Source organism: Carettochelys insculpta, chromosome 2, assembly GCF_033958435.1.
Source record: "Carettochelys insculpta isolate YL-2023 chromosome 2, ASM3395843v1, whole genome shotgun sequence".
Taxonomy (NCBI): Eukaryota; Metazoa; Chordata; order Testudines; family Carettochelyidae; genus Carettochelys; species Carettochelys insculpta.
The window spans coordinates 99,618,810-99,636,745 of record NC_134138.1 but is presented as its reverse complement, the minus strand read 5'-3'; the positions used below and the strand labels follow the sequence as shown (position 1 = coordinate 99,636,745).

At 40.3% G+C, this 17,936-nt stretch overlaps 1 protein-coding gene across 1 annotated transcript in view; it reads right to left on the bottom strand.

The window, feature by feature from the left end:
• Window positions 1–17,936, bottom strand: part of CEP192 (centrosomal protein 192) — a 172,473-nt gene that overhangs the window by 34,108 nt on the left and 120,429 nt on the right. Inside the window, exons 36-39 of the mRNA XM_074987485.1 lie at window positions 17,724–17,896; window positions 17,196–17,319; window positions 9,706–9,811; window positions 1,771–1,972 (exon numbers count right to left, since the gene is read on the bottom strand). Coding sequence (XP_074843586.1) covers window positions 1,771–1,972; window positions 9,706–9,811; window positions 17,196–17,319; window positions 17,724–17,896 — 605 coding nt within the window. The remainder of the gene's footprint in view (window positions 1–1,770; window positions 1,973–9,705; window positions 9,812–17,195; window positions 17,320–17,723; window positions 17,897–17,936) is intronic.

Genomic DNA, 17,936 nt, shown 5'->3' with positions numbered 1-17,936 from the left:
AGTATGCGTGTTTTATATTTCTTTAAATAGTGATAAAAATAATGAAGGATGATCTGGACACATCCACAAGACCTAAAAGTTCAAACTAAATTTGTCTTTGAAATCTCCAGTGTTTCTTAATTAAATCTCAATGATAAAAGCAACCCCCTCATTGTAATTTGATTAAGTCTTTAATCTTGAGAATATAAAAAACTGGCAAGGGACAACAAGCATTCAGCTCATCAGATAAATAAGATTTGGGATAAGTACAGACATTGCATGTTGGCTGAAGAAAGGCTGGCAATGCTAGGTGGTTCAAAGGATAGTTTGCCCTAGAAAACCTGGAGCTACAGACAGATCCCAGCCTAGTGAATGGCAACCAAGTTTACCAGCTCACCAAGATGTATACAATCTAAACGCAGTTGAGATTCAGGCAGACGTCTCCACTTTTTACTGGATGAACTGATCCAAGAAGAAAAAGCCACACACACAGAGAAACTCTTAACCCATTCCCAAATAACGGAATTTGTCTGTGGTCTGACACCAGCATACTTGGCAATAAATACAACACACTCATTTATACATCTTTGGCAGGTCTGACCCTACAATATCTGCTGACCTTTTCCTCTAAGTTCAGATCATGGGAAAAGCCAAATCAAAAGATTCCAACTTTAGCTGTTGAAGTTTTGATGCTCACTGCACATCGTGGCTGCTGAAGCGTCACTCTAAAGCCTATATCCAACAAATCTTCAACATAGCCCTAACTGGGCAAAAATAACATTAACTTGACCTGAACGAGAACAAGAACAATTTACTGATGGTATTCTCAGAAGACAATGTTACATCTCAGAACAAATTTCATATCCTGTAATATCAGCCAGTGCTCATAAAAATACCTTCAAAATTACATCTGCCTAAAGCAGCACTTGAAGTTATTGAGCTGCTTTTATTAAGCTAGGCAAAGATAGGTGTTCTCTTATTATTTCTCCCTCGTAACTGTCTGTCTCAAACAGCTTTCCCTCAAATTAATACAACAGGAAACAATGAAATGATTGAGTTATCCTAGAAGAGTCTTGGTGTCTTATAGTTTAGTATGCTATAATGCCAATACATACTAACTCTGGATCTACTGGCTTTAAAAAAATAAATGGCAGATATTGGTGAACATTTATTAAATACAGTAGTTTTGAGAAACCTTGGACTTGAGGAAGCAGACTGAGGGTTTACAGACCAGCTTTACAACCAACAATGCCCTCCTAGAGAAACATTATCTACAAAATGTCTCAACATGGAGTATTTGTACAGAATATGCCAGAAATGGATGTGGCTATACTATGTTCCACAATTAAAAACAAAAACTTCCCTCATTCCCCCCGCAAAAAATCCCAAACATACACCACACATTAAAATGCCATTACAAGAAATTATATGGAAATAGTTTTGACTAATCATGCTAGTCATTAAAAAAAGTGATGAATAAATAAAGGTATGTCTTCACTACACACTGGATTGATGGACAGTAATCATTCCAGTGGGTGTTGAGATATCATGTCTGGTACTTCCCCAGAATGAGAAGAGTTGATGGGAGGGTGGTAAGCTTCTGACTCACTGCAGCAAGCAGACCTAAGTAGATCAACTTCTGCTATGTTACTACGTAGCTGAAGTTGCTTAACTGCGGTCAAAGGCTCACCATAGCATAGACAAGCCTTTTTTCCGTTCTTGTGGTATAGCAAACAATGCTGAACATTTGATACTGACAGAAATGCTCATTTTAAGAGTAATTGACATTACCTGAGCTTTCACCAGCTCTTGTTGCAGGAAAAATAATAGTTCTGTTCTTTATTTCAACTTTTGTTGAAGGTAGCTTTGAAAATGGTTTTATCATCTGAGACACAGATGTAGATGCTGGTGTAAGGACATCAAGCTTTTTACACTTTGATTCAGTTGAAGATACATCCTGGGCAATGTCTTCTTGAATGTGAACTTTAATGAACTTTTGCACAAATTTGGAAGGAAAAAAAAGATCATATTACAAGTCAATCAAAATGCATATTTCTTATTTACTTTGAGCCACACAACCCAGCAGGCTCTGCTCATGCCCTTTGCTCCCGAACCACATCTTAGGCTATGTCTAAACTAGAGGGTTTTGTCAACAAAACTGAGTGTTCACACGAAAGAGACAGACAGTCTGTCAACATACTGTTGACAGAACTCAGCATTTTGTCAACAGCCTTCTGCCTCTCCCCAGTGAGGCAGAACGCCTTTCTCGACAGACTGTCAACAAAAAAAGTGGTGTGGGCACTTCAGGGGGAGGGGAGCCTTCTGTTGACAGACAGGGCTTCCGGGTCACCAGGCAGCCCTGCCTGTTGTGCTCTAGGTTGAGAGCAGCCAGGCAGACCAGCTGCTCTGACAGAGTGGATGGTGCTGTCAATCTGCTTCAGTGCATGACCGCAGTCTGTCAACACAAGTTTTGTTGGAAGATCTCTTCCGACAGCAACTTCTGTTGACAGATAGCTGCAGTGTAGACATAGCCTTAGGTGATTAAGAACAAAAGTTCTGAAAAAGTGAGTAACCATTTATTTTCCTGTTAAAACCATTGATACATGACTGCTGGTTTTTTTTAAGAGATGTGTATCACACATACACATTGCACTACAGGGGTGTGTGTGTGTGTGTGTGTGTGTGTGTGTGTGTGTGTGTGTGTGTGTGTGTGTGTGTGTGTGTGTGTGTGTGTGTGAGAGAGAGAGAGAGAGAGATGCATCAGAGAAGATTCCCTAGCAGTACACATCTGGGTAGCTCTCTCTTCCTTTGTTTCCTTGAGCTCATGTTGAGAGTAACCAAATGATGGCATTAGCATGTCTCACCCTTTTGTTTCTCAGCACCAAGAGCTGAAGGTAGACTAATATGTTGTGATAGGATCTGGATGCGTGGAGGTGTCATGTAATGGAGATATGTAACATCTTGAACAGTTTGAGAATGTGAGTACACTTCTCTTCTTTCAGTGCTTGATTTTGTCCATTACATTGTAGGTGACTGTGAAGCTCTTATCAAATGTTTTGGAACAGCTTCAAGACACCTTTTCTCACCTTTGTCACCTCCTGATGCAGTGCTAAGCACATAGGGGCTAAAATGCTCCAACAGAAGATGATCTTTACCAAATACTTACAACAGAGACATGCCCCATTAATGCTGCCAAGGATGCATAAGCCCTGTGTGCCATCAACAACTTTTCAAGTAGCATCCTGCCTATTGCAGATGAAGAAATACAACTGGTCATCTTTTTTAGAATCTGCACAGTAACTGGGGGTCCCTTCCTGTGTCCTGCATAGGAAAAAATAATTGGGTCTAGACCTTGAAAAGTTTGTTCTGTTCCAGTAAAACAACAAAAGCACAATGCTAATCTAGGGAGCACAGCTTTTCTTTGCCCTTGCAAAGATTTTGCTTTTGCGGGGAGAAAAACAAAATAGGCCATTTCTACACATGCCGCTTTTTCCCCCAAAGTGGCATGCTACTAAACAGCCCAAAAATGCTAATGAGGTGCAGATGTAAGTTTCCTGCACCTCATTACTGCGACTTCTTGGGAAGAGGTGTGACACACACCTGGTACTGCGACTCCATGGCAGGAGATGTGAGACACATGATTTGAAGTCCAGAAGCAGCTCTTCCAGAGTCCAAAACAGCATGTAGAAGCGCAGCCCCTGGGGGATCTCCTGGAAGGAAATCCTCCTTCTGAAAGCCTCTTCTTCCTGAAAATTTTCCGGGCGATCCCCCAGGGGCTGTGCCTCTACACACTGTTTTGGAGTCCAGAAGACCTGCTTCCAGACTCCAAATAGCGTGATCATAGGTTAATGAGGTGCCAGAAATTTATATCCACACCTCATTAGCATTTTTCAGACCATTTATTAGCATACCACTTTTTCCAAAAGTGGCATGTGTAGAAATGGCCATAGAAATTCAGCTGAAAGGGTGAAACCAAGTGTGCTGTGGATCTCTGGCAAGTGCTGGCAAATCCCCTTCTCTCTCTGCTCAGGTGAGGACCAGTAGGAAGTCTTCTTCATTAAAAGATGCAGGAAAAAAGTGCTAAGGGCGTGAAATACTAAGGGGACTCGTAAGAGCAGACAATACTAAATCTGAAGTCCAAATGTTGTAGGAGCATCAGTGATCTGTATGTCTGAACAGCTTGTTATACCTTCCCCCTGTCCTGTCTCACTGAATGCCTGGGATACGGCTCTCCCTCCACCCTCTCCTGGAATGTGTTTTGGGATGAATGGGCTGTTTGAGCAGCTGGGAGATCAGAGCTCCCAGGGAGACAAAGTGTCTGGGACCCTGACCAGGCAACAATCATGTTTCCCATGCATGGACACTACCTGAGGTGGGGTTTGACCAACCAGACACAGACAAGCCATCCTAGCCACAGATCAGAAGGAGCAGCTCCTTAAAAAAGGGGAGTCAGATGCTCGGGAGCATGCTCACAAGATTGCACCCCCTGGGAAGGCCCTTCACCAAGACAATGGTCCATTGCATTGCATTCCATCATGCCTTGGGAAGACATTTCCAGTGCTGTGCCTGTCCTGAGAGAAGCCTGACATCGCCAATGCCTGGGAGCATGACTATGCATGTGCAGGTGTGAATGGGAGAGGGATAGCTCAGTGGCCTGAGCACTGGATGGCTAAACCCAGCGTTGCGAGTTCAATCCTTGAGGGGGATCTGAGGCAAATAGATCAAAAAAACGGGGGGGGGGGGTGCGAGATGGCGTTTGGTCTTGCCAAGAGGGCAGGGGACTGGGACTCCATCTCCCAAGGTCCCTTCCAGCTCTGTGACGAGTAATGTGACCCCTTTTGAGCTTAGTTATTATTTTAACAAACATGTTGACCCAGAGCTTGGCAGAAAGCATTAGTCCTCCCTAAGCTTAGCAGCTGGCTCCATTTTGGATAACACCAAACAGGAATCAGATCATAAACCCAAGGAAATAATCCCTATAGGGCTGCCAGTAATCTGGCCATTACAGGATTAGTGAACCCAGTTTTACCATTTATTTTAAGATGAAATGCAGAAATTTTGGTCACTTGAACTTTAAGATGAAGGATTGAACAGATTAAATTTAAGGCTTTTAGAGATTTTCAAATCAGTATACCAAAAGTGACAGATTCCAGAGCTTTTTCCACTTAGTCGTTTAAGTAACCTTTTTAAACAGCTTCCTGATATTCAACAGAATATACTGGACTGCCATAGAGCACTGATACATGTTTCTCACCACAACACAGCCTTCCATGGGAGACAGTACTAAAGACTTTGGTGGCTGTGCCAAGATCAGAGAAGACAGTGATTCAACAAGATCCAAATCTTGATAGTCTACTGAGAGGGTGCTGAAGTGAATGGCTCTGTGTCAGGAGCATTCATAAAAGCCAACCCTCAGGAGCTTCAGGAAGGATGCACCAACATCACTACTGGAGTGGCTTTCAGAAGAGTGCCTTCTTCAAGGCATTTGGAAGAGAAAGACTGCAGCAAGCTTATGAAGGAAAGATTGCCCTGGAAAAACCCAGGCATGGTGAACTCCCACCTCCTGTAGTGATGAAGCAGTGCATTTTGGGAAGAAGTCTTCAAAGAACATTTCTAGAATGAGGGTGCATAATCATGCTGATTACAGACCAAAAGCACTAAGATGGAACTTAAGTACGGGTGTGATACTCCATGCTTTATACACTTGGTACAAAGAAGACAATGACGCCGAGAAAATAGAGCAGCATCTATGGATATTGTTAGGAAAAACTTTTGTTGCATCACACACACACACACACACCCTCTATTGTGTAATTGACATGTAAGCACTCCCACAGTTACAAATTTAGGAACTAAAACTGTCTGGAGTATGAAACAATCGAAAAATTTTAACGTGAGCATTGTCAGAGCAGAATAGTATAACTCCAGCAAGCTTTTAAGTTACATTATCTTTCTTCGCACTCTTTATAGCTGATACTACTACACTTTTTTTTTTAAGCCTGATTACTTTGATTTTTTATGTCAGTGAATGTGCCACCTTATCCTTTAGAGAAGATTTTTGAAACAAAGGATACAGTTAATCAGTAAAGAAAAATAGTTTGAAGGAACATATTCTGATGTGTATTTGTTCCCTGATTAAAAAAGGTTTATATTAGAAAATGACTGATTACATAGAATGTCAAAATATTAGGATTTTCAGTCAGGTGGCTCCATAAACTGTTTAACAAATATTATTCTTCCTTCCCTAAAACTAGCAATGACCACTTCCCAGGAGAAATTTTCAGATGCCTGCGAACAATTTTGAATGTGTGTAGTCTCATTTTTAAAGTTTAAAATTGCGTACATTTGGCAAACAATGGAAGCATTTACCCAAAATCTATTTGCCAAAGAAACAAGCTTAATAGGCAAGATGAAAAATACTGGTGACATTATTCCAATTCACAAGACTGTATCTTTCTCTAACCAACAGTTTTTTTTTTTGTTTTTTTTTTTTTTTTAAAAGAACAAAGCAACTTGCATTTTCTTAAACAGTCTTAGAGGAACTACTGATTGCAGTGATATTTTCTACACTTAGGCTGTGTCTACACTAGCCAAAAACTCATATTCCTATCTGCTCATAGGAATAAGGGGACTTCGAAGTAGCCGGGGATGTTTCAAAAAGGAGCCCTGTCTGGATGAGCCGCACCAATTTCAAAGCACTGCTGCCATCCACATGCTAACGAGGCGCTGAATATGTATTTTAGCGCTTCATTAGTAAACTTCGAAATGGCCATTTCGATGTTTTTGGCTGGTGTAGACGTAGCCTTAGAATGGGAAATAAGTCTGGAAACACTAACAGTTAAAATCAGGATGAACTTTAAATGTGCCCACCATAGTAGTGAGTGCTGGTCAAGTATTCCTTAACTATATTTGAATTGTACAATTATTAATTTATTAGCTTAATCATGTTTGGCAGGTCAAAAACTACAAAAGAGTGTTGAAACAAATTAACTCTTCCATATAGTTAAAGTTAATTGATCAATTTGACCAAATCCTATTTTCTGCATCCATTGCTTGTTACATCTTTCCTGTCTTCGTCCAAAGTTTTCTACAAAAGAGCATGGTGCTGATTTCTTTACTTCTACATCTTTCTGAATTCACAACGTCTTCCCAAAAAAAAGTCCCTAAATTGTACTTTTCTTTCTTATCCCAGGTCTCTTTCCTTTTCTATTGCCCATGGCCAGCCACACCCCTACTGCAGATTTGGAAATTTTACTAGATACTGGAAAGCCAGGCTTACTAGCTAGAGAGAGCTAGAGCGAATGCACCTCTAAGTGGCAAAGCCCAAAGCTCACACTGTTGTCCCACTGGCCTCCAGCTAGTAGGGAAAGACTGCCTATTGCGCCATCTCTGGAAATTGGAGGGGAGAACATTATTCTGCTTCCCTTCCTGGTGTCTACTGGCTGCTGCAAGGTAGAGTTTCTGCTATTTCTCCTTCCATAAACTTCATTTTTGAGTGTCCTTCTGCAACAAACAGTTCCCATGGCTGCCTCTGCTGTTACTTCTACCTTCCCATGATGCAACATGATGAAATTAGTTATTCTTTCAAGTTTTACTGCTAACCACTGGGATCTGAAAGACAACTGTGAAAGCTGCCAAAGCTCTCCTGCAGCTTGTAGAAATGCTAAGTAAGTGGAGCAGTGTATGCAGATTTTAAGGAGATAGCACATCATTTAATCTTAGTAACTTTACCTTGCTTCCTTGTACAAATACACTACAAAAGGCCAGATCTTACATTGGGAAGTTTTATTTCACAAACCTTGATACAGAATCTGAGGTAGGGTGCAATTTCTATAATGCAATTGAATTAGTACAGGTCTCAATTCTGAAAACCAATAATCCCTGCCCACATCTTCAGTTCTAATGTTGTTGGAGATGAAAGTTTGGTGGTGAAGAGCAGGAGTTTGTTGGGAGCCATGTCCCAGCCACAGTGAGGTAGCTGTTGCCAGGCCAGAGTGGCAGACCGGCAGAAGTAGCCACACATTGGTTAAGAAGCTGGTGCCAGGGCTGGAGAGCAGCAGATTACCTGTGGCCAGGAAGCTGGGGAGCCGCAGTCCTGGACACCAGCCCTGGGCAGCCCAGTAGGCAGCATGGCGGGGGTCAGTGGCAAGGTGCTTGCCAAGGCCAGACGCCACAGGCCAGGGTTGGCAACAGGGGACCACCCTGGTCTGGCAAATTCTCTTGTTCAGGACCAGTTTGGTGCCAAGGGCGCCAGAGCAGGGGCGGGTCTAACCTGTATATTTTTTTTCTTATGAAAGTGACTTCCTAAGAAAGAGGAAGTACTCAAACTAATTATACAAAGAGTTAAATACCAACTGGCATCTAATACACTTGGAGACCCACACAGGTTTAATTGGCTTTGGAAGCATTTAAAGAAATATTTGGGCATTAATGATTAGTTGGCTCTAACTCATCTTTGAAGGTTTCTCAAAGCTTAATATCTTTGATTACTTTTGTTAAAGGCAGTAAAGCCTGAGGAGACTAGTTCATTTTATGAGTGATGGAGTGTTAATTAACACATACAAAATACTTCTCTGGAAATGCTGTCATAAAAATGGTATTAATCAGGATTTCTTAAATTGTGATTTTTCAAATCACAATTTTAAATGGTTTGAGTTCACACCTATTCTGCATGGAACTCTGCACTGTAAACATGAAACATTGTGCAAGAACTCAACCATACTGTGGCATACTTTACCCACAAAATCATAACACCCACCACTTGGTACTGCAAAGTAAGTAGGAAACAACAGAAAGACCACCACACAGGGAGCCATCCTATATGCAGCAGAAGGATCAAGTGGATAATGCAATAGCATTTCCCCCCTTTCTTATTGTTAGTACATTACATTTTCTTAAATGTCCCATATTTACAGAAAGCTATTCCAAGAACTGTGTGGTTTTCTTAAGTGTTCCATACAGATATTCAGCTGTATAGTATTGACTGGCATAACTTCAACTGAAATTCACAAGAGACCATAGCTTTTAAATGCACTAAATCAAAGGAATGCACACTTCGTTCCATTTGTAATACTTTTATATGCTTTCAAAAGAACTTGTCAGAAAAAAAAAATTTTTTCCTCCTCCCTCTACCTGCTTCAAACAAAAAAGGGAAGACTGGTGTTTATAGACTTCTTACCACACACCTAAGACTGTTGATTTTAAAGTTCTGCAGACTCCAAAAAGTTAGGTATGTGTTGCTGAATCAGGCCCAAGAAAACAGAGAGTGTTCACAACCATTGTCTAGCAACAAATCTACTTATTTTAATCTCACATTTTGAGATATTAAATTGAAAAGTACAAAGTTTAAGTGTTTAACAAGCGTGGAAAGTCCAGATAAAACACAGTCAATTTCAGGGTTGCATTCACAATTTTTCATAAAAAAGACTAACAACCCCGTACGAAATCAAGACTCTTGTATCCCAAAATGATAGCTCTAACCTATTCAATTAAATGAAATATTCCCTACTGTCAGAAGGCTCTTCACATTTAAATAAATCCCTACTTGAACAGTTTTATCCCTTAAAAGATTTTAATAGCTTTACAGGTTTACAGAGTGGACTTTCATAAGACAGGTTCAGTGGAATGGTAACGTAAGAAACGAGTGTCCCCAAATTAAATGATTTTTTAGCAATAAAGTAAGCAGTTAACTTTAGAGACTTCATGGACTTTAAGAAAAACTTTTACCTTTTGTCCATTGTCACAATGTATATAAATTAGACCACTCCAAGGAAATACTGAAGGCTTTGAGGCAAGTGATGGATTAGGACTCACAAGAATTACCATACTGTTCCTAAAGAAAGAAGTTAAAAAGTCACTAAAAGCTATATTATTTACACACTAAACCAAATCTATACAGTTAATTCTCTACACACATCATAACTCATGACACATTAAAAATTGTTTTATAGCGTAAGAGCTAAAGTATACTACTTTCAAGGTTTTGAAACATACAGGGACCATAAACTGCAGTAATACATGGTATATGAATTATGTTTACCTGCTGCATTAAGACAGAGCATTAAAGCAATTGCATAGATGTACGTCACTTAAATGTAAGTGCTAGTGGTTGCAAAAGTTGTCCTCACCTGCCTTAGAGAAAGCAGGCTGACTATATCAGAAGCTCTACAAAATAGTTTTGCTGTGCTTGTTGAAAATGGGACTTGAGGACTCCTGATCTCTAACTTGCATTGTTTGGGCAAAATGAAACCAGTAAGCAGCATTTAAGGAACCCCTGAAATCAGTCAATGTAAGAGACAGCTTTTTCCTTGCAGTTTCCACTGACTTTGGTGAAAATAAAAGCCTTTTATTTACACTGAAAGTTCCCCCCAATCCCAGTGGTGGGCGATCAAGATGCCTTGAAGTCTAATGAGGTCTTTATGGCAGCCTCAGAAGAACATCAAGTTTGCCTAACTCAGACAGCCTAGCGACACACTAATTTAACTTTGTGTTATCACCATCCATAGAGATTGTGCAAAGAATACTGGATTTTTTTTTTTTAATCTTGTTAGGAAGCTGCAGGAGTCAGGAGAACCAACAGGTCAGAAATGCTCACTTTTTTCAGTTCTTTAGAGTGTTGACCTCTTCTGTTGAAGCCTCCACTCCACTCGATACACCAGAACTCTGCATGACTGACAGAGCTGAGGCTTCAAGCGCATTTGGAATCCGAGAAACCTTTCTACTTTGAACATGAGTGCATCAGGAACTTGGGAGACGAAATTACACAGGGGTTTGCTCCAATGCTGGCAGTGCTGAGAGTGTCTTGGCTCTCAGTTGCCATAGCAAAACCAAGCCATTACTTTTGGAAAGAAAGTTTGCTCTTTGAAACTCTCCAGGCTGGTCTTGATTTGGACTTACGGAAGTCCTCCTACAAACGTCTCAAGGAAGACTCTGGAGGCAGCGTAACATATCTGAAAATATTCCAGAGACATTTGCAGGCAAAAGCACCCCTCCCCCTTCATGCCGTTTAGTGACTGACTCCCAGCAAAAACAGTAAAATTTCAAGCTGTTTCCAATGCAGCTAAGCAGAATTACGTTGATGAGCCTGAATGGCTTTCTTTTCCTTCCTCCTCAGATGCTAAAGAAATTGATATATTATGTAATATAGAAATACTCACCCCAAAATACAAGACCAAGGGAAAATGTCAAAGTGCAAGATTAATGATGGTGAAGAATTACTTGCAACTCTTTTACAAAATATCCTGCATGGAAACTGATGAGGTACGTAATACCTTATACAGAATGAGACTTATGACCTTGGAGCTACTTGTCTGCAAGATGAGAAAAAACAATCCCTCTTCAAGACAGAAGTTGTTGGTGTTAAACCAAGAGCTGGTCAGATAGTCTAACTGCTCTGGGCCTAGTGATCAACAGTTCATAAAGGAAGGTTTTATTAGGGTAAGCATGGAACTACAGAAAAAAAATGAACAGGATGGTTCATTTTGAGAGACATCAAATCCCACTAGAGGAATTAATTTGGGGGTGCATCTGTAGCAATACATCATGTGTAAACAATCTAGCATGCAGACAAATCACTCAATCACAGGGCTGGAAGAGAGACCTCAGGAGGTCGTTGAGCCTAAAGCAGGGCCAACCCTACCCAACCATCCCAGCCAGGAGTTTGTCAAGCCAGGACTTCAAAGCCTCTCAGGATGGAGATTCTCCCGTGTCTCTAGGTAATGCATTCCAGTGCTTTGCCACCTTCCTAGTGAAAGAGTTCTTCCTCATATCCAACCTACATTTTCCCTACTGTAACTTGAGACCATTGCTTCTTGTTCTACCATCTGTCACCCCTGAGAACAGTCTCTCTCAATCCTCTTTGGAACCTCCCTTTAGGTAGTTAAAGCAGCTATCAAATCCCTCCCCAGTTTATCCTTCTGCACAAGAAACAAGCCCCAATCACTCAACCTACAAGGAGAGGCTGTGTTCCAGTTTTTGTTGGCCTCCACTGGGCCTTCTCTAATGCATCTACATCTTTTCTGTAGTAGGGGCCCCTGAAGTGGATGCAATGCTCCAATGTCGAATAAAGTCAAAATCACTTCTTAGATCTGCTGGAAATGCTCCTCCTAATGCACCTTAATATACCATTAGCCTTCTTGGCTACAAAGGCACATTGTTGACTCATATCCAGCTTATCATCCACTTCTCACCTATTTTTAACAAGGAGTTGGAGGTACCCATATTTCTTTCCTATTTCTAGCAGATGGCATTTCTTGGAATTCTAGTGGTCTTTCAAACGTCTCGATAGAATCTTAACCTTCAGTCTTCCTCTTGTGTTTTGTGCTGGACATTCTTATCACATGTCCAGCCAACCTCAGACAAATTGTAGAGAGTGTTTCAAAGATGGACCCAAATTTAATCTTTCCCCTGGTTTTCTTTTTGCCCCATGTACATATCACCTGCCTCCCATTGGTTGCCTCCAATTAAAAAATCAGTATATTATTTTCTGCTACTGAATCTTTTCATCTCTCTCCATAAGATGAAGAAGTTACTTATTTTGTGTAGTAACAGATTTTGAGAGATGTGACTCTATGGTTTCTCTACTGTAGGAATACTTATGTCACTTTACTGATGATTGAAGGATATCAGTTGCAGCATCTTCTATGTACACACACATGCTATCACCCCATTAACACCCCCACCCCCGAAGGCTAAGTCAGTGCACACAAGCTACTCTCTCTCAAGGACTCTGTGGTAGAGAAGGACTTAACTCTGAAGTAGAAAGAAGAATGTGTGCTGTGGAGCATGCACCGAGGGGTGCTTTTTGAAGAACAACCGTTAATGAACAAGGCAAATAACTGAGTAATGTCTTAATGAGTTCTCCACAGTCAGTGACTTCCAAGAAGTATACCCACTGAAGGGCTGGGACCTGGAGTCTGGTAAGTTACAAGTGACAGTACTGTGGAACCAAAGAGGGAACAGGGTGACCAAAACCCATGGAGACCTGGGAGATAGTCCATGTTCCTTCCAATTTCTGACCTACATCAGCAGAGACAAGGAGGGACGAGGCAGAACTGGGCAGTAAAATCAAATCAGTATCTAAGTTGTCTATATATAAATTCAACAAAGTATGGCGAATAAGCAGGAAGAACCTGAAATACTAGTAAATATGACAAGTATGACAGCTGATATCCCACCAAGCCTGTGATAATACACAACTGGCATATTCATCTAGAAGGGTACAGTTTGGTCATGAAGGATTTGCAGGGGGGAAAAAAGGGAGGGATGTTGCTTTATGTATTACAAATGTGCATAGTTGGACTGAGGTTGAGATGGACATAAGAGACAGACTTGTTGAGAGTCTCTGGGTAAGGTTAAAAGGGGTAAAAAGTAAGAGTGATGTCATGGTAGGGGTCTCCTACAGACCACCTAACCAGGAAGAAGAGGTGGATGAGGCTTTTTTTTAAAATGCAACTAATAATTATCCAAAACGAAAAACTTGGTGGTGATGGGAGACTTCAACTATCCAGACGTCGTTTGAGAAAAGAACACAGCTGGACAGAATTTTCCAGCCAGCTTTTGGAAGACACTGGAGACAAATTTTTCATTTCAGAAGGTGGAGAAAGCTACTGGAGAGAAGATGTTTTAGATTTGATTGGATTTTAACAAATAGGGAAGAACTGGTTGAGAACTTGAAAGTGTCAGGCAACTTGGGTGGAAGTGATCATGATTTTAAAGAGTGGTAAAATGGAGACCACCAAAATAAAGAGACAGGACTTCAGGAAACTCAGGGAGCTGGTAGATAAGGTCCCATGGAAAAAACGACTGAGGAAAAACAGTTGAAAGCAGTTTGCAATTTTTCAAAGGAATATTACGAAGGGGTGCAAAAGGAAACCATTCCTCTGCACAGGAAGGATTGAAAGTGCGGCAAAAGACCAGCTTGGCTTACCCAGAAGACCTTAAATGAGCTTAAAAAAGAAAATCAAAAGGAATTGTTTATGTGGCAACTAGGTCAAAGTACAAAGGAGGAATATAAACAAATACAAGAATGTAGGGGCAAAATTAGAAAGAACAAAATGAGCTCCACCTAGCTCGAGATTGAAAGGGAAACAAGAAAAAGTATATTAGGAATAAGATGACAACCAAGGACAGGGTAGGCCTGTTGCTCAAGAAAAAGGGAGAAAACAATAAAGAGAAAAACAATGGGAAATGGCAGAGGTACTTAAACTGAAACAAATCATTTTCACCAAGAAGGTTGATGGGAGACTGGATGCCTAGCATAACAAACGCTAGTGGAAAGAGGGTAGGTCAAAAAGTTAAAATACGGGAACCAAAAGGTAAAAATTACTTAGAAAAAAGTTAGATGCCCTCAAGTCACCAATGGCCTGATGAAATGCATCCTAGAATACTGAATAAAGAAGGTATCTGAGCCACTATCTATGATCTTTGAAAAGTCACAGAAGTTGGGAGAGATTCCAGAAGCTGGAAAAGGGCAAATATAGTATTCATCTATAAAACAGGAAATAAGGACAAACCAGAAAAAGTCAGACCAATTGTCTTAGTTTCAGAGCCAAGAAAGATGATCAAGCAAATAACCCAGGAATCCATCTGCAAACATCTGGAAGATAAGGTGATAGGTAACAGTCAGCACTGATTTGTCCTCAGGGACAAATGATGTCAAACCAACTTCATAGGCTTTTTTTTTTTAAATATATAAATACAACAACAAGCCTGATGGATAAAGGAAAAGCAGTGGATGCCATATACCTAGACTTCAGTCAAGCATTTGATACTGCACCACATGACCTTGTCAGTAAAATAGGGAAATGCAACAGAAAAGGTGTTTAACTGGTTGGATAACCATTCACAGAGAACAGATATTAATGATTCACAGTCAGGCTGTAAGGGGACAAGTGGGGTTTCACAGGAATGTGTTGGGGCCAGTTCTGTTCAGCATCTTCATCAATTTAGGATTATGGCACAGAGTACACTTACCAAATTTGAAGATTATACCAAGTTGGGAGGGACTGAAAGTGCTCTTGAGAATAGGGTCAGAATTCAAAGAGATTTGGATGAACTGGAGAAATGATCTGAGGCAAACAGGATGAAGTTCAATGGGGACAAATGCATAGTACTCCACTTAGGAAGGAATAATCAGTTTCACACATACAAAACAGGAGGGAACTCCCTAGGAACGAGTACTGCAGAAATAAAGGACCAGAAGCATAGTGTGATGCTGTTGTGAAAATAGCAAACATGATTCTGGGATGCATTAACAGAAATATAGTGAGCAAGACAGCAGAAGTAATTTCTTCCCGTATTCCGCAATGATCAGGCCTCAACTAGAGTGCTGGATACAGTTCTGGGCCCCATATTTTAGGAAGAATGTGGAGAAATTGGAAAGGGTTCAGAGAAGAGCAATTAAAAAGGATTAAAAGTCTAGGAAATATGACCTAAGAGAAGATTAAAAAAAAAGTTGGGTTTGTTTAGTTTGGAAAACAGAAGGCTGAGAAGGGACACGATAGCAGCTTTCATGTACTTAAAAGGTTGTTAAAAGAAAGAGGGAGAAATTTTTTTTCTCCTTAGTCTCTGAAAACAGAAGCGGCAATGAGCTTAAATTGCAGTAAGGAAGGTTTAGATTGGACATTAGAAAATTTTTCCTCTCGGGGTAGATAATTAGTGGAATAAATTGCAAAGGGTGGCTGTAGAATCTGTCAATAGAGACATTTAAGAACAGGTTAGATAAATATCCAAGAGGGATAATATAGACATGCTTGGTCCTGCTATGAGGGAAGGGGACTGGGCTTGATGACCTCTTGAGGTCCCTTCCAATTCTGGTATTCTATGGCTCAGAGTTTGGGAGTCCCCAGTCATTGCATAATGGCCTGTTCAGGTGCAAACAAATGTTCACATTACTGCTCTAAAGATTTCAGATGTGGATTTTAAAAAAAAAAAAAAAAGGATGGATCAGGAGATTAACCCTTGGATCTTTCCACAACAGCAAGGAAAAGCTTCGGAGCATCCCTGAAAGCCTTCATCTTATTCCTGTAAATGGCTAGGGCTCTCCTGATACCTAGTATGTCTGTAAAATAACAGTGGCCAGGGGTTCCAAGGAAGATTTTCCAAATGCCAGGTTTAGATACAGTGTGGGAGCAGGAAATTACAGTTGCAGGAAAAGTTCACTATGGAAGAACCTTTCAGTGAGAGTATAAAAGAGAGAAAGCTAGGCTATATACTACCAAAACAAAAAAGCAGTCAAGTAAGCACTTTAAACAAAATAATTTATTAGGTGAGCTTTCGTGGGACAGACCCACTACTTCAGCCCATAGCCATACCTGAACAGACTCAATATTTAAGGCACAGAGAACCAAAAACAGTAATCAAGGTGGACAAAAAAAGTCAGAAGAAAAATCATCAAGGTGAGCAAATCAGAGAGTAGAGGGGCGGGGGGGGGGGAAGGAGTCAAGTATGCAAACAAGCCCCATAGTGACCCAGAAAATTCCCTTCCTAGTTCAAACCACGTGTTAATGAGTTGAATTCGAATATAAAAGAGTTCAGCAGCCTCTCTTTCAAGAGTGTTGTGAAAATTCTTCTTCAGTAACCCACAAACTCTTAAGTCATTAACAGACTGGCCCACTCCATTAAAATGTCAGCTAACAGGTTTGTGAATCAGGAGTGTTTTTGTCCGTTTTGTTAGTCTTTAAAGTGCTACTTGACTGCTTTTTTTGTTTTGAGGGTAGAACAAAAATCAATCAACTATTCCATTAGTGGTTGGTAGATGTCTGCTATTACTGCAAGGTGGAGAGTGTCCTATTCTTTTTTGAGTCAGCACATATTCATAGGGTCAGGTCATAATCTAAGATATGTGGAAGTGCAGCACACATTGGGGAGATTTTTTGGAAAGCACCCCAAAGCCAAAACATGAATCATTTTTGCAAGTAAGTATGTTGTGTGTATGAGGACCATTTACAGTATAGTAGTATTTCTCATACCTCCTTCAAACAGGTGCTTTCTAGACTTTGGAAATCAAGAGCTAGCCATGCTTTACAATTAACTGGTCAAATACCAAAAAGAGTAACACATCTAATATATTAGGACCTAAGCGATATGTATACTCATGAAAGATCAAACCTGTACTATATTCAGTGGTCAAAGACATCTGAAGAGCAAGAAAATAGAATAGCAACTACAAAAATCCACTTCCATAGCAAACAAGGAAAAAAATGAGAGAGACTTACTCTGGCTCAATAACTCCATGTTGAGGTGTTATTGTAAGACTATGAGCTGGCCAAGAGAGTTCAAATTTCAAAGACCTATTACAATGGTTCATAATTTGTATGTGTCCAGTTTCTACCGTTCCATCTATTGCAAAAAAATAAAAAAGATGTTTTAGTTCAGCTATAAAATTTTACATTAATAAAATTACTGAAGATCAAAAACTGACAGCTCCATTGGTCAAGCAGGAAGATGTTTGCTATTTAACATCCCTTTGTTATATTTTGTACCTGAATGGTGGTTCTTGCTGAAAATGGAGTACACTTCAGAAATTAATCACCAATTCTGTTCCAGGACACTTTCTGGCAACTTGAGATACTTTGAAGGCAATTTTAAATTGACAAACCAGAAACCACAGCTCAAACTACTTGGTAAGAAAGTCCATAAAGCTATACCAAAGTTATCAAACCCAAACAAATAACACAGTAGGTGAAGAACATTCACTGGTGTTTCCTGCCATTTTACTTGTCAGAACTTTATAAAATACTCACTAGTAGAAGGCAATGTCAAAATTAAGTGTTCAGGCTTAATTGCCCATGTCTCTCGAGAACTGAATTTATTCGGAACATTGTCATCAGTATTTAAAGGTAATGGGAGACCCTGAGGTCCTTTAACTGGAAGAACATCCAGAGTTGTGTTGGTATGTGTCTCAGAACTTCCAAGTCTGAAATGAAACCATGAAGAGAAGGAACTTTTTACTTCAG